The sequence below is a fragment of the Somniosus microcephalus genome, chromosome 6 (genome assembly GCF_052327205.1).
Source record: "Somniosus microcephalus isolate GS21.2 chromosome 6, FLI_Smic_1.0, whole genome shotgun sequence".
NCBI lineage: Eukaryota > Metazoa > Chordata > Chondrichthyes > Squaliformes > Somniosidae > Somniosus > Somniosus microcephalus.
In genome coordinates, this window is record NC_140992.1 from 265,676,324 (window position 1) to 265,700,286 (window position 23,963).

General features: G+C 44.4%; 1 protein-coding gene across 3 annotated transcripts in view; it reads right to left on the minus strand.

Annotated features, from left to right (window-relative positions):
• Positions 1–23,963, minus strand: part of LOC147116715 (uncharacterized) — a 192,771-nt gene that overhangs the window by 124,041 nt on the left and 44,767 nt on the right. For all 3 annotated transcript variants that reach the window (XM_085991836.1, XM_085991834.1, XM_085991835.1), the window contains exon 2: positions 10,012–10,188. In XM_085991836.1, coding sequence (XP_085847962.1) covers positions 10,012–10,188 — 177 coding nt within the window. The remainder of the gene's footprint in view (positions 1–10,011; positions 10,189–23,963) is intronic.

Sequence of the window (23,963 nt, forward strand, 5' to 3'; positions counted from 1 at the left end):
AAAAAAAGCAATCCTTTAATGCAAATTATGTCACGGAGCTGCTTAAACAATTTTTTTTAAATAAAACAAGTTTGCCAAACATTTATTTGTTTATTTTTTTTATTCATTCAATGATGGCAAAGCCGGCATTTATTGCACTCGAGAAGGTGGTGGTGAGCCGCCATTTTGAATATAACTGAGTGGCTTGCTAGACTATTTCAGAGGGCAGATAAGAGTCAACCACATTGCTGTGGGTCTGGAGTCACATATCGGCCAGACCGGGTAAGGACGGTAGATTGCCTTCCCTGAAAGGACATTAGTGAACCAGATGGGTTTTCAAAACAATCCGGTAGTTTCATGGTCACCATTACTGATGCTAGCTTTTTATTCCAGATTGATTTCATTTTTTGAATTTAAATTCAAATGGGATTTGAACTCATGTCTCCAGATCATTAACCCAGGCCTCTGGATTACCAAGCCAGTAACATAACCACTCTGCTACCGTACCCCAGTTGGTACCATTTATGTTGGTACCATTAATCTCTGGGTCAGAAAATTGTGGGTTCAAGGCCCCCACCAGCAGGAGTCCAGTATATTAACTCTGCTGCCGTGCAGTACGGGTAAGATGCCCTGTTGAGAGGTTTGCTAGAATTCTCCTCACTGCTGCAGTGCTCCAACAGGGAATCATGGCCCAGTTTCTTAGGTTGAGGATCAGCTAATACAGCGGGTCGGCTCCTGGTGGGTTTAGGCGCCTGGAGGTATGGCGGACAATGCTGGGGTGAAGGGGGTGGGCGTACTATGTCAGAGGCCAGCTTTAGAGGAGTGGAGAGTTCCTGGGTGGGAAGAGAGAAGTTGTAGGAAATTAGAGATAGAGATAGAGGGGAGTGATTTAAAATTCTCACCTTGTGTTTAATTTTGAGACAGTGGGGTGGGTGGTGGGGGGGAGAGAGGAACAAACGTAGGTCAACGTGGATATGAATAATGGGCAAGGACTTGGTGTGGGATAGAATATAGGCAACAGAGTTTATGTTGAGCTGAAGTTTATAGACTCAGAGGCACAGAAGGAAGCCATTCGGCCCATCGAGTTTATAGAGGGTTTAAAAAAAAATTGTTCATGGAATGTGGGCCTCACTGGCCATGCCAGCAATTATTGCCCATCCCTAATTGCCCTTGAAGGTGGTGGTGAGCCACTGCAGTCCTTGTGGTGAAGGTACACCCACAGTGCTGTTACGGAGGAAGTTCCAGGATTTTGACCCAGCGACAATGAAGAAACCCCGATATACTTCCAAGTCAGGACGATGTGTAACTTGGAGGGGAGCTTGCAGGTGATGGTATCCCATGCACCTACTGCCCTTGTCCTTCTAGGTGGTAGAGGTCACGGGTTTGGGAGGTGCTGCCGAAGAAGCTTTGGCGAGTTGCTGCAGTGCATCATGTAGATGGTATACACTGCAGCCACGGTGCACCAATGGTGGAGGGAGTGAATGTTGAGAGTGATGGATGGGCTGCCAATCAAACAGGCTGCTTTGTCCTGGATGGCGTTGAGCTTCGAGTGTTTTTGGAGCTGCACTCATCCAGGCAAGTGGAGAGTATTCCATCAACTCCTGACTTGTGCCATGTAGATGGTAGACAGGCTTTGGGGAGTCAGGAGGTGAGACACTCACCACAGAATACCTAGCCTCTGGCCTGCTCTTGTTGCCACAGTATTTATGTGGCTGGTCCAGTTAAGTTTCTGGTCAATGATGTTGATGGTGGGAGATTCGGCGATGGTAATGCTGTCGAATGTCAAGGGGCAGTGATTAGACTCTCGCTTGTTGGAGATAGTCATTGCCTGGCATTTGTGTAGCACAAATGTTACTTGCCACTTATCAGCCCAAGCCGGAGTCCTGTCCAGTTCTTGCTGCATGCGGGCATAGACTGCTTCATTATCTGAGGAATTGTGAATGGCACTGAACACTGTGCAGTCATCAGTGAACATCCCCACTTCTGACCTTATGGTGGAGGGAAGGTCATTGATTAAGCAGCTGAAAATGGTTCGGCCTAGGACACTGCCCCAAGGAACTCTTGCAGCGATGTCCTGGGCTGTGACGATTGACCTCCAACAGCCACAACCATCTTCCTTTGTGCTAGGTATGACTCCAACTAGTGGAGAGTTCCCCCCACCCCCCGATTCCCATTGACTTCAATTTTACTAGGGCTCCTTGATGCCACACTCGGTCAAATGCTGCCTTGATGTCAAGAGCAATCACTCTCACCTCACCTCTGGAATTCAGCTCTTTTGTCCATGTTTGGGCCAAGGCTGTAATGAGGTCTGGAGCCGAGTGGTCCTGGCGGATCCAAAGCTGAGCATTGGTGAACATGTTATTGGTGAGTAAGTGCCGCTCGATAGCACTGTTGACAACATCTTCCATCACTTTGCTAGTGATCGAGAGTAGACTGATGGAGTGGTAATTGGCCGGAGTGGATTTATCCTGTTTTTTGTGGACAACACATGCCTGGGCAGTTTTCCACATTGTCGGGTAGACGATGCCAGTGTTGTAGCTGTACTGGAACAGCTTGGCTAGAGGCGTGGCTAGTTTTGGAGCACAAGTCTTCAGCACAACAACCGAGATGTTTTTGGGGCCCATAGCCTTTGCTGCAACCAGTGCACTCAGCCGTTTCTTGATATCACATTGAGTGAATCGAATTGGCTGAAGACTGGCTTCTGTGATGGTGGGGACCTCAGGAAGAGGCCGAGATGGATCATCCACTCGGCACTTCTGGCTGAAGATGGTTGCAGACGCTTCAGCCTTGTCTTTTGCACTCACGTGCTGGGCTCTGCCATTGTTGTGGATGGGAATATTCATGGAGCCTCCTCCTCCCCCCATTAATTGTTTAATGGTCCACCACCATTCATGACTGGATGTGGCAGGACTGCAGAGCTTTGATCTGATCCATTGATTGTGGGATCGCTTAGCCCTGTCTATAGCATGCTGCTTCTGCTTTTTAGCATGCATGTAGTCCGGTGTTGCAGCTTCCCCAGGTTGGCACCTCATTTTTTGGTATGCCTGGTGCTGCTCCTGGCATGCTCTTCTGCACTCCTCATTGAACCAGGGTTGGTTCCCTGGCTTGATGGTAATGGTAGAGTGAGGGATATGCCAGGCCATAAGGTTCCAGATTGTGGTGGAATACAATTCTGTTGCTGCTGATGGCCTACAGCTCCTCATGGATGCCCAGTTTTGAGTTGCTAGATCTGTTCTGAATCTATCTCATTTAGCACGGTGGTAGTGCCACACAACACGATGGAGGGCGTCCTCAGTGTGAAGATGGGACTTTGTCTTCACAATGACTGTGCGGTGGCCACGGCTTCCAACATGGTTATGGACAGATTTATCTGTGACAGGTAGATTGGCGAGGACGAGGTCAAGTAGCTTTTTCCCTCGTGTTGGTTCTCTCACCACCTGTCGCAGGTCCAGACTGGCTGCTTCAGGGTGGAGGATGTTAAAACAGCTATGAGAGTGTCAGAGTAAATGTAATCTGGGAGGTAGTGAATAAGAGTTTCAGCAACAGATGGGACGAGGTAGGGGAGGAGGCGAGCAATGTTAGAGATAGAAGTAAGCAGTCTTTGTGATGGAGGATGTGGGATTGGAAACTCAATTCAGGTTTGAAGAGGATACCATGATTGTGAACAATTTGGTTCAGCCCGAGACAATGGCCAAGGGGGGACAGAACTGGTGGCAAGGGTATGGTGGTTGGGGCGGGGCAGAAGACCTTGGGGGAAAAATTCGGTTGCTTTGCATCTAGTTAGCCAATGGGGCGCAAAGCAACTAACGCCCAGGAGTGGCGCCGCCAACTTCAGCGGGAGGTTAGCGGCGGTGGTAATTGTTAGCACCCCACGGCACTGTGCCGCCGGTGATGATGTCATCGCCGTGCGCAGCACCCCACTCACGATCTTAGGTAGCGGCCCCTGACCTACAGCCAGATGCTAAGTCCAACGGGGTAAGGGGGGGGCCTAGCTGCAGCCAGGGTGGCGCCAATTAAAGGAGGTGCCGGGTGACCATTTTTGTTGCTGGCCGCTTGCCAGCACCTGCCTCCGTTGCTGTCCCTGGCCTCCTGAGCATCCCCCCACCACGACCCGCGGAGTGCCGGCTGCGCTCCATGAGCCCGGCACTTGAAGCGCCGGGCTCTTTTGCCGGCACTCAGATTCCGGTAGTAGTGCCCCGGCGAAGTTAGTGCCCCAAAGGGGGCATGACTCAAATTCCCCCCCCACCCCCATATCTTTGGTCTTCACCACATTTAGCTAGAATAAATTATTGCTCATCTAAGACTGAATATCGGACAAAGTGTGATAGCACAGACGTAATGGAGCGCTCAAGAGTTGGTAGAGAGGTACAGCTTGGTGTCATCAAGGTACAGGTGGAAGCTGAGCCCCCCCCCTCCTCTCTCTAGATGAAGAGGGGGCCAAGGATGGATCTTCGGGGACCCCGTAGTGACAGCTGCCTCACCTCATCCAAAGGACAGGCTCTCTAAGCAATATAGCACTTAGACGTGTCAGCCAAGATCATGAACTTAAGTCCTGGAACCCACAACTTTCTAATTCAAGGAGAGAGAGAGTGAATGGAAGTGGAGAAGCTGTAGGGTGTATTTTAAACAAACACTTAAATTTACATCAACAGTACTGCTGGCTCCTTCACTGCTTCAATACACCCCTACCCTCTCTGGAACTCTGCTCTAACCCCTCTGCTGTCTGTTTCCCCTTAGCAAAGCTCATTGAGAGAGAGAGAGAGAGAGAGAGACACACACACAAATTGCTTGGCCTGTGACCTGCATGGCTTTGTACTCTGACAATATTTAAGCAAGTTACTTGAGCCAAGCAATTTATGTCGTTCCAATAGACTTGGTTTGTCCCTCATCCCAGAGGAACATCCCTTCTATTGCATTCACTGATTTATTGGTTTATTCAATATGTGATGCACTCTTTGCACAACCTGCAGTTTTACACTTTTCCAATGAAGCTCAACGTAAGCTCGAGGAACAGCACCTCATCTTTCGGTTAGGCACTTCACAGCCTTCTGGACTCAACATCGAGTTCAACAAAATAACAACAGAAAATGCTGGAAAAACTCAGCAGGTCAGGCAACATCCGTGGAGAGAAATTTAAGTTGACGTTTCGGGTCGAACCCTTCTTCAAAACTTCTTCCAGTTTTGAAGAAGGGTTTCGACCCGAAACGTCAACTCAAATTTCTCTCCACGGATGTTGCCTGACCTGCTGAGTTTTTCCAGCATTTTCTGTTGTTATTTCGGATTTCCAACATCTGCAGTATTTTGCTATTGATCGAGTTCAACAATTTCAGACCATAACCTCCGCCCCCATTTTTTTTTTCCCTCACATGGCAGCTGTCGATCATTCTGCCATTGACACTTCATCTAGTCATCTTTTGTTTCTTAACTTGTCCCATTACCATCTCCTTTTACCTTGCACCATCATCCCTTGTCTCTTAATCTCTCCTGCCTTCCATCCTATCACAGACCTTCCCTTTTGTTCTTTCCTCCCCTCCCCCCTTTCCCTGCCCCTACACTTGCTTAAAAACCTGTTCCATCTCCAGCTTTTTCCAGTTCTGACGAAGGGTCATCGACCTGAAACGTTAACCTGGTTTCTCTCCCACTGATGGTGCCTGACCTGCTGAGTATTGCCAGCATTTCCTGTTTTTATTTCTGTAGTTTTGGGCCTGCCTTTACCAGATTTGGCAATAGGTCAGTAATCACATAGCAGGAGGGGTGAATATTCATGCTACCAATTGAGAAATTTTTCTCACTCGTAATTTTAAGCCAATTTTTTTTTTTTTTAATTTAGGATCAGGAAAAAAAAGTCATTTGAGCCCAACAAGCATGTCACATCTTCACAGATCAGTCCTATCAACCTGTTTCCTCATCATATCCATCATTTCCTTCACACTCTAGAAAAGGTACCCAATTACCCCTCTATACTGTTTGCCCCCATGACCTCACTCACCTTATTCCTCCAAACTTCCATTCTCACTCCCAACTTCCTCATCTTTAACTTGGGCCCATTATTTGAACTTTTCATGTGCTAAATGGAGGCTACACGAGCCAGTTAGAATATGGAGCATACCATCATTATGACGTCAACGACAGTATCAATGGATATCATCCATCCTCACCTCAGTAATATAACCACAGCTTAGAATTACACAATATACAGCACAGAAACAGGTCAGTCAGCCCAACAAGTCTGTGCTAGTTTGTATACTCCACACAAGTCTCCTCCCATTCCATTTATCTCATCTCAGCCTTTCAGCATATCTTTCTATTCCCTTTTCTCTCATGTACTCGTCCAGTTTCCTTTTTAAAAGCATCTAAGCTATTCGTCTCAACCACTTCCTGTAGTAGTGAGTTCCACATTCTAACCACTCTCTATGAGTAAAGACATTTCTCCTTATTTCCCTATTGGATTTATTAGTAACTATCTTGTGTTTATGACCCCCGTGTTTTGGATTCTCCCACAAGTGGAAACGTTCTCTCCACATCTACCCTGTCCAACGCACTCATAATTTTAAAGACCTCTATTAGATCTCCTCCAAGTCTTCTCTTTTCGAAAGAAAAAAGCCCCAACCTGGTCAATCTTTCCAGACAGCTTGTGAATATCCGTGACTGATGGTAGAGGATATTACAACATGGCCGAGATAAATAAAAGGAGGAAAGTACAACATGGCCGAGATAAATAAAGGAGGAAAGGAAAGAAGGAAAGGAAGGAAGGAAAGGAAGGAAGGTATCCCAAGTCATTTTGTACCTTATGAGGCAAGCGACAGGGACCCAGGGGAACATGAACAGCAAGACTGAGGGTAACTGCAAGAGTGATCACCGGAAAAAATGCTGCATTCAATGCACTTTTTTAAAAAAATTTTAAACTACATCCTGCACAGATAAGAATTAATGAATTGAATGGGTTTCCAATGAACTGAGAAGCATAAATAGCAGAAAACAGAAACAGAACAGAAATCTATGTGGGCGTACAGGATTTATAAAAATCCAATTATAAAGCTTATAAATATATTTTAGTTACAGGAGAAATATTGCTCAACAAATAAAAATAGGAATGTAGTCACAAAATTACCACACTATTACAGATCTAAATTATTCAAGTTATTCTAGTTTTGCTTTGACTGACAGGAGGACGCTGGATATAAAGCATCCCTTCCCCCCTCACCTAACTAAATCTTTAAATTAATTCCCTGCAGCGACTTTCAAAACATCAGATTAAAAAGGAACTGCGGTAGCAGCTGTGTTCTTGCAATTTTAAAATATGCCAGAATAAATTTCACAGATCAACAAATATGAGGAGAAACATGAAAATAAAATTCAGAGGCTCATGACATTGTGTCAACCTTTGATTTCCCCTTTGCTTATTTAGCAACAGCCAGCACAAGTTCTGTGCTCCCGCTTCCAGCATTGAATCCTGCAGCACAAAAAGGAGGCCATTCGGCCCATCGAGCCTCTGCCAGCTCTTTTGAAAGAGCTCTCCAATTAGTCCCACTCCCCCCTGCTGTTTCCCCACACTTCTGCAATTTTCTCCCTGCAATAATACAAAGAAAATGGGCTCCACCTATCCAACTGGGTCAGGGCCCAACTTTTTGCAAGCTCCAATTGTTGAGATTGAAGGTAATGCAAAATCCAGACCACCATCTTACTTGCACTCCAAAATAGGCCCAAAGCACATCTCAGGCCACCTGGAAGCAAAATTGGAAAGACCACTGCTCGTAGGTCACAGTTCTCTGCTTGGCCACCTTTCACTAGACACCCTAATTTGCAACATAAAATTGGCACAAGACACCACATATTGCTTCAGGAGGAATTTGGTCAACCATATTATGCAAATCAAGTGAAAGTAAATTTATTTTATGCGCTGCTGTGCCAAGAACACTCATTAGGTCAATAATGTAATGCATCGAAGCACCAAGCTCATATTGCCACATAGTAAAAGACTTGCGTAGAAGACCTTTCATGACCGCGGGGTGTCTCAAAATCTTTCACAACCAGTGAAATGCTTTTTGTAATGAAAGGGTAGATTTTAAATATCGGGCATACCGGTCAGCAGAGCGGGCAGGCTGGCTGCCTGATTCCTCTAGCCGGGGGGGGGGGAGGGGGTGGGCACGGTCCATTTTGCAGCTCGCCGATTTTAGCACCTGGAAAGATTCCTACTGCAGCAGGTAGTGTAGTGGATATGGGAGCAGACTGGCAACACAGAGTCTGGGAGCTCAAATCCCGCCTGAAAGAGTAACCGGTGAAAGCTGCCATATTGTTGTAAAAACCCAATTGGTTCACTAATGTCCTTCGAGGGAGACAATCTGCTGCTCTTGCCCAGTCCAACCTACACAGGACTTCAGTCCACGCCACATGGGCGAATCTTAAATGCCTTCTGAGGTAGCCCAGTAATTGCTAAGAAAGCAGCCCATCACCACCACCTTAGGACAACTAGGGATCAGCAATAAATGCAGCCGCACTGGTGTTGCCCACCTTCTGCGAACAATTTTGTTAAACGATTTAATGTAATTTGTATCAGTGCACTGCGTTTTCCTCAATCAATTTTCTCTCCAGCTCACTGGGTTGTATAATTGCACAGCTGTCACACTGCCCTGTACCTTACCCAAGTGGCCATTCTCCACACGTCAACCCATCGACAGGCTGTCTGACCACGGGAGGACATCATGGAAGAGGCCAATCTTGTATTTTCCAGCCGAGGTCCCTACATAGCAATCAGGAGTGCGCAATTTTCCCCCTACCTAACCGAGAGATGTTGATACCAATTGTATTACTGCATTCTGGTGTATATGGAAGCTATATAGATTGACCTCGAGGTCTGCATTTTTGATTTTAATTATACCCATTAATGTAACATTTTTAATAGCAGATACAATTAAATCACAATACCGCCATGAGGTTGTATCCCATTTACAACCAGAGTAAAGTCGAATTTATTTTTCCCAGGCCAAAGGTGCCCTCAATTAATCTTTGCCCTATTTTTCTAAATGGAAAATCATATGGAGTGGTTGAGGCGAATAGTATAGATGCATTTAAGGGGAAGCTAGACAAGCGCATGAGGGAGAAGGGAATAGAGGGATATGCTGATAGGTTTAGATGAGGTAGAGTGGGAGGAGGCTCATATGGAGCATAAATACCAGCATAGACTAGTTGGGCCAAATGGCCTGTTTCTGTGCTGTAAGTTCTATGTAAAGACGTAGAGCTCAATATCAACAACAAAATTAGATTCGTTACCCAGAATAAGCTTACGAGCCAAGTTTTTCCTTAAAGGGGAACAGTCATCCAAAAAAGTGCGAGTCACGCTGGTTTACAAACACTTGATGCTATGATGAAAATCACCTTGAATTGCACAACCACAACTTGCATTTTTCCGATATATTTAATGAAGAAAAATGTCCCCAAGTTACCTCACAGGGTCATAATCAGCCCAGCCAAAGAAGGAGTTATTAGGAGGAGTGACCAAAAGCTTGGTTTTAATGAGGGTCTTAAAAAGAGGGAGGTAGAGAGGTTTTAGCAAGGTGTTATACCTACACAACACAAAGGATGTATGACTCGTACTTTTTCTATGAGAGAGAGCGCGCGAGAGAATTTGCATGTATACAGATGCTACCTCATTAGTAAACAAGTTGTTTGAATTGATTTACAGACGTGGCAAGGTGTAGGGAAGATAGACCGGGGAAAGAGCACAAGTTGTTTCGGAGTTGCTTTCTCTAGAATATGTTGAAAGCCTAGAGCATAGATTACTCATCGTGCAAGTGTCCTGTAACATTTGCCCAGTCACACTTTATTGCTAGCACCCCTATTGTTACCACTGTATCCTCTGACATGCTGTGAGCAATTCCACAATATTGGAGAATAACAACAAAAAAAACTAATGTGGTGGTATCTTCGTGGAGGGCAGTCTTCAGCAGGTGTGTGCGCACGCAAGGGGGAAAGAGGGTGAGGAAGCCAATGAAAACTTGCTTGAAGAGCGAGAACAAGAAAATGAAATAGTACCTGTCGTTGGTCCGCTCTCTCTATGGCTGCATTAGCGCCATATGCATTGCAGGACTCCACAATGTAGTCTGTGCTGATTCCAAGTACAGAACTCGACCCACCACATGAACCGTCACAAACTACAATCACACGGGGCAAGTCAGAAGTTGGGATCTTCCTCAAGTATTCTTCCGTAAACTGGGAAGAGAGAAAAAAAGGAATAAGACAGATAGATGTTACCGACACACGGTCCCACCAAATCCAAGGCTGTCACAATAGGATTAAACTATGCTGATTCACGACATTATTAATAAAATGGAAATGTTTGCATGATCCAGTCAGCAGTCAAAAGAAATTAAAATCATCAGATTTCACTGCAATCTCTGGAAATAGAAGGTCAGACATGGAGCCAAATCTCCATGGTAACCATACCAGAGGCATATAGTATTAAAATTAATTAGCATCAGCTGGGGTTACAAAAGAAAAGGCAGGATCAGGCAAGTTCAACAGTGTCTTTTATCAAATGATATGCAAAGCAAGACAAATCACTAAGATTCGATTTAAATTCAGAAAATGCTGAAAGAGGAATCTGGCATTTCAGTTCCAAGACTAAACATCTTTTTTTTAAATAAAAAAAGTCTCTCAAAGTTAGTCTTTTGCCCAGAGTTAAAAGTCTAAAAGCAAGTCTTTCAGACGAGACGTTAAACCGAGGCCCTGTCTGCTCTCTCAGGCGGACGTTAAAAAAAAAAACCCTCCACACTATTCGAAGAGCAGGGGCGTTTTCCCCAGTGACCTGGCCGATATGTATCCCTCAACTATCATCAATAAAGAAAACAGATTAGCTGGTCATCACATCGCGGTTTGTGGGACCTTGCCGAGTGCAAATCGGCTGCCGCGTTTCCTACATTACAACAGTGACTCCACTTCAGAAGTACTTAAAATTGCTGTAAAGAGCTTTGGGATGTCATGAAGTTGTGAAAAGCACCATAGAAATGCAAGTCTTTCTTTCTTTCTGGCAAGACAAAAAGGTAGAAGAGGGAATGAGGGTGCATTTCTCAGAGTGAAGGCAGGTTGGGGGCGGAGGTTAGGCGTGAGACTTATCAAAGAGTGAGCTCGTATGAAAACACAGGAAGAAATTTGCTCAAAAAAAGTTCTGCGTAGCAAAACTATAATTCCATTTATAAAGCAAAGTATTTTGATTTTGCTACAGATAGCATGGAGCGTAATTCTTCTCCCAGGGAGGTGGTGTTTGTCTTTAAGAGCGAGCTACATCAAGATAGGTGGCATTTTTAAGTGAAGCTATTGTTTCTCTAAATGAGTGAAAGTTAATCACTCTGGTAACGAGCACTCTTAAATTTAAAGGAGGAATCATCTTCATAGGCACAATATGGTATTTTTGTTGGGAAATTCTCATGTTTCACCCACTGATCTGTGAGCAAGGTACTGTCCATATTTAGTGTGATTGACCACCAGGAATAATCTAGACATCCAATAATAAATTGGACAAAATTATGCAAAGTTTCCATTTTTAGCAATTAGAAAAGATCCACTTCATAGGATTACATAGAATATACGGCACAGAAATAGGCCATTCGGCCCAACCAGTCTATGCCGATATCTATCCTCCACTCGAGCCTCCTCCCATATCTAACTTATCAGCATAACCCTCTGTTCCCTTCTCCCTCATGTGCTTATTAGCCTCCCTTTAAATGCATCCATACTATTTGCCTCAACCACTCCCTGTGGTAGCGAGTTCCACATTCTCACCACTCTCTGGGTAAAGAGGTTTTTTCTGAATTCCTCATTTGATTTCTTGGTGACTATCTTATATTGATGGCCTCTAGTTTTGCTTTTCCCCCACAAGTGGAAAGACTCTCTAGGGTAGATTTTCCCGAACCTGTCGGGAAGGCGGCGGGACTTCCCCTTTCGGGTTTTTGACCCGCCTACATCGACGTCCGGCCAATCCGTGCGATTTTCCCTTGATTGACCTTGTTGAGCCCGCCCAGTGGGCTCAGCAGGCCAATTAAGGGCCACCCGGCAACAGGTGACGTCACAGACTGCAATTTCATCTGTCAAGAGTTCTTGACAGATGAAATACACTGACAGTCCGAGTTCTGACATGAGTCCTTCTGCACAGACTCAGTTAGAACTCTTACCGGCACTCAAAGCTGAAGGCTGTCACTTTTGACAGATCGCAGCCGTTCAGCTTTAAGTGCCGGCTGAGTGATGGGCTCCCGACGGCTACAGGAAGAAAGGCTGTTAAGGTAAGTACAGGCAAGTAAAAGTTCTTTACACACTTTAGACACACTAAACACACTTACCTTTACACTCATCACCCATCATTCACCTGAGCGCCGACATCGCGACCCCTCCAACCCGACGGCCCGCCTGCTCTAACCTGGCGTGGTTTGGAGCAGTCGGGAAACCCACACGAAACCCCTCAAAATAGGGATTAGGCTAAAAACTGCCTGTTAACTACCTGTTAACAGGCAGTTAATTGGCACTAATCCCTTCCCGCCTGGTTTCAGCGGGTCCCAGTGCGGGGTAGGTACCCGCTGCCCCTAAAACTTGCGTGGGGCGGGGTTTGGGCGGGATGGTATCAGGACCCCCAAATTCGGGATTCCCCCCCCCCCCAACCACACGCTTGAAACCCCGCCTGACAGCTCCAGGAAAATCTAGCCCTCTGTGTCTACTCTATCAAAACCGTTCATAATTTTAAAGACCTCTATTAGGTCACCACTCAGCCTTCTCTTTTGAAGAGAAAAGAGACCCAGCTTGTTCATCCTTTCCTGATAGTTATAACCTCACATTTTTGGTATCTTCCTTGTAAATCTTTTTTGCACCATCCTCAGTACCTCTATATCCTTTTATAATATGGCAACCAGAACTGTACACAGTACTCCAACTGTGGTCTAACTAATGTTAGATACATTCGCTACTTGTCAATTCTATCCCTTTAGAATTAAATCCTAGTGCTTGGTTTTGTTTTTATTGTTTTTTTTAAAAAAAAACGGCCTTATTAACCAGTGTTGCTACTTTTAGTGATTTATGTATTTGCACTCCCAGATCCCTTTGCTCCTCTATCCCATTTAGGTTCTCATTTTCCAGGTAATAGGTGAGCTCCTCCTTATTTTTCTTACCTCACACACTTGTGTTAAAATTCATTTGCCATTCACTATTATCTTCTGAAAAATCACTAACTCTTAAGCTATTAAAACTGAACTCCCAATTCCTATACAGTAAAAAATACTGAAAAGACATTACAGGATAGGAACATAGGAATTGCCAGACAAAAAAAACCACGGCCCATCTAGTTCACCTTCTACTATTCTGGGATTTGTATGCTACAATGATATTGGAGTTGTTGACCAATCAATCTCTATCAATGAATCTACAACAGACCCAGACATGAGGCGAGGAAACCCCCCAGTGGTGGAGAGCTTTGGGAACCACAGGTCCAAAGTCACCTGTTCCACCCAAGCGTGTTTCAACAGTCTCAATCTTCAGGAGTGTAACAGAGCCACCTGGTGGACTACTGATGTATATAATAATAAAGCCATGTGCAGTACAGTTCTTACCGGGAGCCATTTTGTGCTGTTGTATGTATATGCTGTGTCCAAAGATAACACAGAATTGGCAATGAGGATGCGCTTGCAGATTCCACAGCTGAAATTTTTGTTGGAGGATAATTCTGCCAACCGATGGAGGTTAAAAATCCGAGGCAAATTTCAAGCACACGAGTGAAACTGTCAACATTGCCAGAGTCCAGATGGCCACGCCTATGGGAATAATTAGGGTGCTTGGGTGAGTTCCATCATGACAGACACTTTCAGAGCATGTGGAGCGGCTAGAAATGTTTTTCACCGCAAATAGTATCATCGAAGTCACCGATGATGTAAACCATAACCGGGCGGTTTTAGAAATGAAACGGGCTATTTTTTTGACTGACGCAGGTCCCGAGGTGTATGAAACCCTGAAAAATGTGCTTGTTCCCGTCAAGCCGAAGGACAGGCCACTGAAGGAAATCCTAACCAATTTAGAAAGCACTACAATCCTGAGCCCCTGGAAATTGCTGAAAGTTATTGTTTTGGAACACGCGATCAATTATATGACGAGGGTATCAGTGAGTACAATGTAGCTTTAAAAAAAGCTATTCATTCACTGTCATTTCGGAAACTTTCAGGACCGAGCTTTGCGTGACCACTTCGTTTGTGGGTTGAAAAATGAACGTGTAAGTAAATTGTTGACAACCACTAACTTGACAGCTTGTCAGACAGCTATGTCGATGGATATGGCCGACCGATACCCCAGAGAGTTCCGCGCTATTTCCAGTCGTCAGACAATCGAGGTGAATCGGCTAAAAGTAAAAGTCAGTTGGGTCCCAAGGCCTCAGCAATTGGCCATGGTAACAGTGCATTGAAATCATGCTATTGGTGCCTGGGACAACACATCGCTCAAAGCTGTCCATGTGTGAAGGCAGAGTGTTTCTACTGCAAGAAAACTGGGCATCTTGCGAAGGCGTGCCGACAGAAGAGTAAACCGACTGGCAATGCTCGAAGTAGAAATCGCCAGACACTACACACCATTGAAGAGAAGCAGCAGGACGACGAGTTACTGGAGATTCATGTCATCAGGAGCACAAAGGTATTTAACAGCAATTCACAAGGTATCGTCATCCAAGTAGATGTCGCAGGAACCAGGATACTCATGGAAATCAACACTGGTGCATCCGTCAGCGTAGTACCGGAATCACTATATCATAACAAGTTGCGTGATTATCGACTAGAGAAATCAAAGGTAGATCTGCGAGGCTACTCAAGAAAGCAAATCCCTGTAGTGGGAAGTGTCATCATACCAGTGAAATACAAGGGTCAGTGTCAGAGATTGCCTCTCATAATAATGCCAGGAGACAAGCTTGCCTCGATAGCAAGAAATTGGTTGGGCTCACTGAAGCTGGATTGAATTGAGATTTTTCATGTGGAAGCGAAAGTTGAGCAAGAACTCAAAAGACCAGAAACCGAGAACATTATCTCTAAGGTAGATCGGAGTAATTGGGCTACACCCATTGTTGTTGTACCTAAATCAGATGGTAAGGTAAGATTGTGTGGTGATTATAAGTAAACCAGGTTCTAGAGTGTAATCTACCCAACACGTTGCCAAATGTGGAAGATTTGTTCACAACGCAGACAGGTGGCCAGATCTTTTCAAAGTTTGATCCAACAAACACCTACCTACAACTTGAGTTAGATGAAGAGTCCAAGTCATGCTTGACTATAAATACTCACGAGCATATATCAGTTCAATAGGCTACCTTTTGGAGTATCTTCTACCCCCGACATAATCCAGGGGGGTGATGAACCAAATTTTGCAAGGGATTGAATGGGTAGTTTATTATTTGGATGACACACTCATTTCAGCACCAAACAGGCAAATCCATGATGAGGCGTTGAATGAAGTGCTCAAATGGCTGGAGAAGCACGGAGTACGAGTGACAGCTCACAAGTGTGAGTTGCTTCAAAACTCAGTGGAGTACTTGGGGCACAGAGTAGACAAAGATGGTTTAAATCCAACCAAAGGAAAGCTGGATACAATTAGAAATGCATCCTCTCCCAAGAATGTCTCTGAACTTCGATCATTTTTGGGTCTTTTGAATTATTACAGAAAGTTCCTGTTAAACTTGGCTACATTGTTACATCCACTGAATAAGCTGTTGAGAAAACAGGTCCCTTGGAAGTGGTCAAAAGAATGCGGTGCAGCAATCAAAGAAAGAGTGTAAAAACAAGTTGGTAGAGAGTACCATATTAGTTCACTATGATGTATCTAAGGAGATCAAGCTAGCATGCGACGCCTCTCCATATGGAGTTGGGGCAGTAATCTCTCATGTACTAGATAGTGGGGAGGAGACCAATTGCTTTTGCTTCACGCACTCAGTGCCAGTGAGCGGAATTATGCGCAGATCGAAAGGGAAGCTTTGTCATTGAATTTTGGGGTCAAGAAGTTTCACAAATACTTGTTTGGTCATAGGTTTACCATAGTTACTGACCATAAGCCCCTGACAGCAATCCTCCATCCAAAGTCCCCAGTTCCAACCTTAGCTGCAGCCCGAATGCAGAGATAGGCTTTGATTTTGTCAGCGTATGCGTTTGATATGGCGTACAGACGATCAGCTGATCACACTAATGCTATGTCCAGGTTGCCATCCCCATCACAAGTTACACCCAATAAGGAAGAAATGTTCAATTTCTCATACATTGATGAGTTGCCAGTCACAGCTGAAGGGATTAATTAAGAGGGGGGAAATAGAGTATGAAAGCAAGCTTGCAGGGAACATAAAAACTGATTGTAAAAGCTTTTATAGATATGTGAAGAGAAAAAGATTGGTGAAGTCAAGCATAGGTTCCTTGCAGTCAGAATCAGGGGAATTTATAATGGGGAACAAAGAAATGGCAGACCAATTAAATACATACTTTGGTTCTGTCTACACAAAGGAGGACACAAATAACCTCCCAAAGATGTCGGGGAACATACGGTCTAATGAAAGGGAGGAACTGAAAGAAATCAGTATTTGTAGGGAAATGGTGTTAGGGAAATTGATGGGATTGAAGGCCGATAAATTCCCAGGGCCTGATAATCTACATCCTAGGGTATTAAGGAAGTGGCCCTAGAAATAGTAGATGCATTGCTGGTCATCTTCCAAAATTCGATAGACTCTGGATCAGTACCCATGGATTGGTGGGTAGCTAATGTTACCCCGCTGTTCAAAAAGGTGGTAGAGAGAAAACGGGGAATTACAGACCGGTAAGCCTGACATCGGTAGAGAGGAAAATGCTAGAGTCCATTATAAAAGATGCAATAGCAGAGCACTTGGAAAACAGTGACAGGATCGGACAAAGTCAACATGGATTTCCAAAAGGTAAATCATGCTTGACTAATCTACTGGAATTTTTTGAGGATGTAACTGGTAAAATAGATAAGGGAGAACCAGTGGATGTGGTGTATTTGGACTTTCAGAAGGCTTTCGATAAGGTCCCACATAAGAGATTAGCGTGTAAAATTAAGGCACATGGGACTGGGGGCAAGGTATTGACTTGGATAGAGAACTGGTTGGTAGACAGAAAGCAAAGAGTTGGAATAAACGGCTCTTTTTCCGAGTGGCAGGCACTGACTAGTGGGGTACCGCAGGGATCAGTCCTTGGACCCCAGCTATTCACAATATATATTAATGATCTGGATGAGGGAACTAGATGTAATATCTCCAAGTTTGCAGAGGACACAAAGCTGGCTGGGCGTGTGTGCTGTGAGGAGGATGCGGAGAAACTCCAGTATGATTTGGACAGGTTGGGTGATTGGACAGATGCATTATAATGTGGATACATGCGAGGTTATCCACTTTGGTGGCAAAAACAGGAAGGCAGATTATTATCTGAATGGCAACAGATTGGGAGAAGGGGAAGTGCAACGAGACCTGGGTGTTCTTGTGCACCAGTCGCTGAAGGTAAGCTTGCAGGTGCAGCAGGCGATTAAGGCGGCAAATGGTATGTTGGCCTTCATAGCGAGAGGATTCGAGTACAGGAACAAGGATGTCTTGCTGCAGTTGTACAGGGCCTTGGTGAGACCACACTGAGTATTGTGCAGTTTTGGTTGCCCTATTCGAGGAACTATGTTCTTGCCATGGAGGGAGTGCAGCGAAGATTTACCAGACTGATACTTGGGATGGCAGAAATGACGTATGAGGAGAGATTGGGTTGATTGGGCTTATACTCGCTGGAGTTTAGAAGAATGAGAGGGGATCTCATTGAAACTTATAAAATTCTAACAGAACTAGTCAGACTAGATGCAGGAAGGATGTTCCTGATGGTGGGGGAGTCCAGAACCAGGGGTCACAGTCTAAGGATAAGGGGTAAGCCATTTAAAACAGAGATGAGGAGGAATTTCTTCACCCAGAGAGTGGTGAACCTGTGGAATTCTCTACCACAGAAGGCAGTGGAGGCCAATTCATTAAATATATTCAAGAAGGAGTTGGATATATTTCTTAAGGCTAAAGGGATCAAGGGATATGGAGAGAAAGCAGGAACAGGGTACTGAATTTGGATGATCAGCCATGATCGCATTGAATGGCGGAGCAGGCTCGAGGGGCCGAATGGCCTACTCCTGCTCCTATCTTCTATGTTTCTATGTGTCTATGGTAGGGCAACCAAACATGACCCAATTATGTCAAAGGTGTATGATTACATAGCAAATGGATGGCCAAACCAGGTATCAGAGAAAGATATCCATCTATACTTCATTCGTAGAAATGAATTGTCAATGGATAAAGATTGTATCATGTGGGGAGCAAGAGTGGTTATCCCAAATAGGTTCAGGTCTAAATTGTTAGGAGATCTTCATAGTCAAGCACATTCCCAGGTGCTGGTCAAGAGCTTTGCACGCAGTTACTTATGGTGTCAGATAAAGAGATAGAATACAGCGTCAGTCAGCGTACATGTCAATTGCTGAGTAAGAAACCACCATCAGTACCATTACAGCCATGGAAATGGCCTCCAAGAGTGTGGCAAAGTTACATGTAAATTTTGCTGAGCTAGAAGGACAGCAATTGTTCATAGTGATAGTCACTCGACATGGGTAGAGGTGTTACCGATGCAGATAACAAGCAAAACACTAGACAATTTGCAAAGATTGTTTTCTACATTCAGCCTCCCAGAAGAAACTGTGTCTGATAATGGGCAGCAATTTTGTTCAGAAGAGTTCACACCGTTCATGAGCAGAAACTGAAACATACCAAAGTTCCACCGTACCACGCTACTTCAAATGGTGCAGCAGAGCGCACAGTACAAATTGTCAAACATGCCCTCATCAAGCAAATGTTGGACCACAAACTGGCAAATTTTCTGATTACCTATCGGAATACTCCTCATACCACTGCTGGTAGGAAACCAGCAGAGTTATTTCTCAAACAACAGCCACGAACCAGGTTCTCGTTGTTAAATCCAAACTTGGCACAGTCCATTGAAGAGAAACAATCAAGGTGAAAAGAGAGTCACGATAAAGGTAGAGTTAGAGAGAGAAGAGTGAAGTTGAACCAGAAGGTGAGAGTGAAGAACCATCACCATAAATGGTTAAAGTGGTTACCAGGAAGAGTAGTGAAGATATGTGGCCCTCGCACATATTTGGTCAAGAGGTTTGATCATGGAAAGGTTAGGTTTGTTCACATTGATCATATCTTACCTACAGATGTGGAAGGAGTTGAAAGCTGGGATGATTCAATTGATTCTGATGGGTCAGATAGTCTTGTTACGAGTACTAGTAGCAAATCCTACATCAGACGTACCAGAAACATGTCCAAGACAAAGTGAGAATGGAAGTCAGAGCCCGAGTCAGGCAGACACAGTCTGAAAGTGTAGAGAGTCCAAATGTAGATCAAAGTCCATAGGCTCAGCCTAGAGTGAGTCAAAGTCCTACAACAAGATCTGAAAGTTCTGTTCAAGAAATAAGGGCACAGAAATTCGGGTCAGGGGCTTCCCGCGGGTGTAAGCCCCCGACCTGCACTTACCTTGCGCGCCAGCAGTTAAGCTGTAGGGCCCCGTGGAATTCCGCTCCGGGGCCTGGCCCAGCTGCCGGCACAGTGCTTGCGTGTCCCAGGGGCGTAGTTAGTGCGATGCGTCCCCTGGGATCACGTGAGCCATGGGCAGCCAATCGGAGGAGGGAAAAGCCCATTCAGAAGATTGACAGGTAGATCTGTCAAAACTTATAAATACTACAGGCCCAAAATAGCAGTAAACCTTCAAATAAATTTTAGAAAAACCATCGCACTTTTTAAATAAACTATAAATTAAATAACTATTTTAAACAATAATTTAAATTTTTGAAAAGAATAATTTTATATTATAACAGGGCTAAAAATAAACTGACCTTGCTTTAAAGTATTTAAAAATAATAAACCTGTGGAAAGAGTGTTTTAATTTTAATTAATTGATCACTTACCTTGCAAAAAGCAGGACTTACGCCTGCTTTTTAAATGTGTAAATCCTGCAGGCTTAACCACCCGGGAAAACCTGTAAAAAAAAACCTAAGTTCAAAGCGCACGCGCATCCTCCCCTGCACGCGCGTTCGACCTCTGAACCTTTTCGTTCAGAGGATTGGAAGTGCCGGTTTCCCGCGCATGCGCAGTGCATGCAGGAAACCGGCAATTCCATTCGGCCTATGGGTGAGTACCCCGTGCGTACTCACCCGGGGAGAGCCGAATTTCTGGGCCAAGATATCCTCTTTGAAACAGAAAACCAGTGGTTAAGTTTAATCTGTAAATATGGAAAATAAGTTTATATCTTTTGTTTGTTACAGAATTCTATAGTAGAATTTAGAAACATAAAATGAGTTCTGTATATCATGCAAGTCATGTACAATGATTATTTGCTATGATTAGCTTCTTCAATAAGGAGGGAGAAGTATAATAGAGCCACCTGGTGGACTAGTGATGAATAAATATAAAGCCATATGCAGTACAGTTCTTACCGGAAGCCATGTTGTGCTGTTGTATATATATGCTGTGTCCCAAGATATCACAAGGAGGATATTCAAATGCATGAGTAATAATTGCCAGAATGGTCAACAAAATACCTCTCGTTACCAGGGATACAACAGCGAGTTATTTTATGGATGGAAAAATTGGGGGGGTTCCCTTACGGGCGTATGGTCTAACTCTCTATTTTACTGTACCCAGGAGATTCTGCACACGCGGGCTCAGGGCCAGGAAGATCCACCCTCTCTCTCTCTCTCGGGTGGTAATTTTGAATGCATTCATGTGGGAGGTGTTTTATACATTGCCGGTAAAATGCAAAACTGGTGTCAATTTACCCCTAGTGCATCATATACTGAAACTGAAATGGCTGCTGTCAAAGATCACCCATCATTTGCAATATTGGACCGTGGTCAGGCATTGTGATTTAATAAAGGAGGAGGTTGCATAAAATCATAGCAGGTTTACATTTGAAAAATAAAATCCGGATAATTAAAATTCCAATTTGAACAACTCAATTCGTAACAGCCAAACAGCAGAAACTGTGGAACTCCCTACCTCTGTCTTCCCTGCTCCTGCAATCCAAGCTATCCACTCTTTTCAATCTTGGTGGTGCCTTCCATTATGGCACCTGCTCCTTCAACCAAGATCCTCAATTAAAAAAAAAGTAATGGCAGTTTGGTTTATTTAAAATATAATCCAACCCCTATTATCATCTTACATTAGTCGATTCAGAATGAATTTAGTTGGCAGTGACATTATAAAAGTAAAGGGAGGTAGGGCATTAACGTGAAGTACATACAATTTACAGCACAGAAACAGGCCATTCGGCCCAACTGGTCTGTACCGGGACTGTTCTGTAAGCAAATGCAGCAGCCATTTTGTGCACAGCAAGATCTCAAATCAATGCACTGAGCGACCAATTAAAATTAAGTTGCCCGAAGGAGGAATGTAGCCGTCTGTTTCTCTTCGAATTGTGCCGATGACCAAATTACCGGAGCGATTGTTAAAATCTTGTGTGCTCAACTTTCTTGGTCAGAGGCACAAGCTACCAGCTGAGCCAGGCTGATATTGTTGCATCTCAGCCATGCCCCTTGCTTCGTTTATTCAGCTTTAACCATTTTTCAGTAGTGCAGCTCATTTGAGAAAAGAGAACATGCTTTCTTTGCCAATAAAATGCCTATAAGTAGATTCAGGATTCCAAGCGATCCAGCTGTTTGTGTTTATTTGTTAAAATCCCATTTTCTCTCTACATCTTCCAGCATCTCCCTATGGGATGTTGCCAGGGCTCTGAGTGAGTGAGAGAGAGCGAGAGCTGTTTCCAATGCCTGAAGGGTCAATAACCAGAGGGCACAGATTTAAGGTGATTGGCAAAAGAACCAGAGACGACATGAGGAAATATTTTTTAATGCAACGTGTGGTTAGGATTTTGAATGCACTGCCTGATAAATATTAGCTTTCAAAAGGGAATTGGATAAATACTTGGGGGAGGAACAATTGTAGGGATACGGGGAAAGAGCGGGCGAGTGGGACTAACTGGATTGCTCTTCGAAAGAGCCGGTGCAGACTCGATGGGCCGAATGGCCTCCTTCTGTGCTGTACTATTCTATGATTAATAAAAAGACTTGTATTTATATAGGGTCTTTCATGACCACCAGACGTCCCAAAACACTTTACAGCCAATGAAGTAATTTTGAGGTGTAATCACTGTTGTAATGTAGGAAATTCAGCAGCTAATTGGTGCCCAGCTAGATCCCACAAACAGCAATGTGATAAGGACCAGATAAAGTGTTTGTGATTTTGGTTGAGCGATAAATATTGGCCCAGGACACCAGGAATAAATCCCCAGCTCATCTTCGAAATAGCGCCATAGGATCTTTTACGTCCGCCTGAGAGCGCAGACGGGGCCTTTGTTTAACGTCTCATCCGAAAGACAATTGCCCTGATAAAATGGCACGTAGAAGAGGCAGGAAGATGAGAGGTTAAACAACCAATGAATGTAAAGTTAGTGACAGGAATGCTCACACTAAGTAATTGTCAACATGTACCATTCCCTAACTGTTATGTCTAAATAAACACTTGTACTGGTGTGGTAATAACCATCTGTTTTTATCCACTGAAGTACTATTGAAGTGGTTCAGCTGGTAACACTCTTGTCTACGAGTCAGAAGGTTCAAGCCTCACTCCAGCACAAAATTTAGGCTGACACTCCAATGCAGCACTGAGAGAGTGCCGCACTGCCAGCAGCACTCTTTTGAATGAGATGTTAAACCAAGGCACCGTCTGCCCCCTCCGTTGAACATAAAAGATCCCATAGCACTGTTTTGAAGTCACTGTTGTAATGTAGGAAACCTGTTGGCAATTTTGTGCACAGAAAGCTCCCACAAACATCAATGTGATATTGACCAGATAACCTGTTTTGGTGATTTTGGTTGGGAGATAAATATTGGCCAGGACATCAGGGAGAAATCGCCTGCTCTTCTTCGAAACAGTGGCATGGAATCCTTTACGTCCACCCGAGAGCGCAGACAGGGCCTCTGTTTAATGTCTCATCCGAAAGGCGGCACCCTCTGACAATGCAGCACTGGAGTGTCAGCCTAGATTATGTGCTCAAGTCTCTAGAGTGGGACTTGAATCAGTGACATTCTGACTTAGAGGAAAGAGTGCTACCCAAGCCACAGCTGACAACTACTTTGGTAACTAGCAATGTTTGGAACCTTTATGATTCTGCACAGGGGGAGGGTCACTTAGGAAACTGGCACAATGGAGATGTTAGTCTTCATTCACTATTTTTGTAAAGCTTTCCTTCATAATATTTACAAGTGTAATATTGGGGTTATTTTTATGCAATTTCAAATCCCTCTCCTGCTCACTCTACACCAACAATGATTGCATGGCTCGATCGATAACTCTTCTCTGCCAGTTGCATTAGCCCTATTTCCTGAAGGGCTTAAACAGGTGCTTTCATGGCGTCCAGCGTTCGTGAAAGGGAATCGACCACCTTTACTGGTGCGGAGAGTACCAGGCTAGCCCAACTGCCCCAGTGATGTCCGTTTTGCAAAGTCGGTCAGAACCCAAAGGGGAGCAGCGATGGAAGGAAAGGAGTAGGCGATAGAAAAGGCTGATCCTGAGCAAGCAGGGAGAGAGAGATTGGAGGTAAGACACCTGGTGGGAGGGGGGTGGGGGGTCCAGAAGGGAGATCTGAGACACGTTGTCAAATTTCCATCTTCATGGCCTGGGTGATAGTCGGGAGGAGCCAGTCAAATCATCCCTTTTAGAATCTCCTGGTTTATATTCCATAATTAATGTATCGATTATACATTGGTGGTAACAACAACTTGTATCTATATAGCGCCTTTAACGTAGTAAAACGTCCCAAGGTGCTTCACAGGAGTATTGCAAGACAAGAATTTTGTAACCGAGCCACAGAGAAATTAGAGCAGATGACCCAAACTGTAGG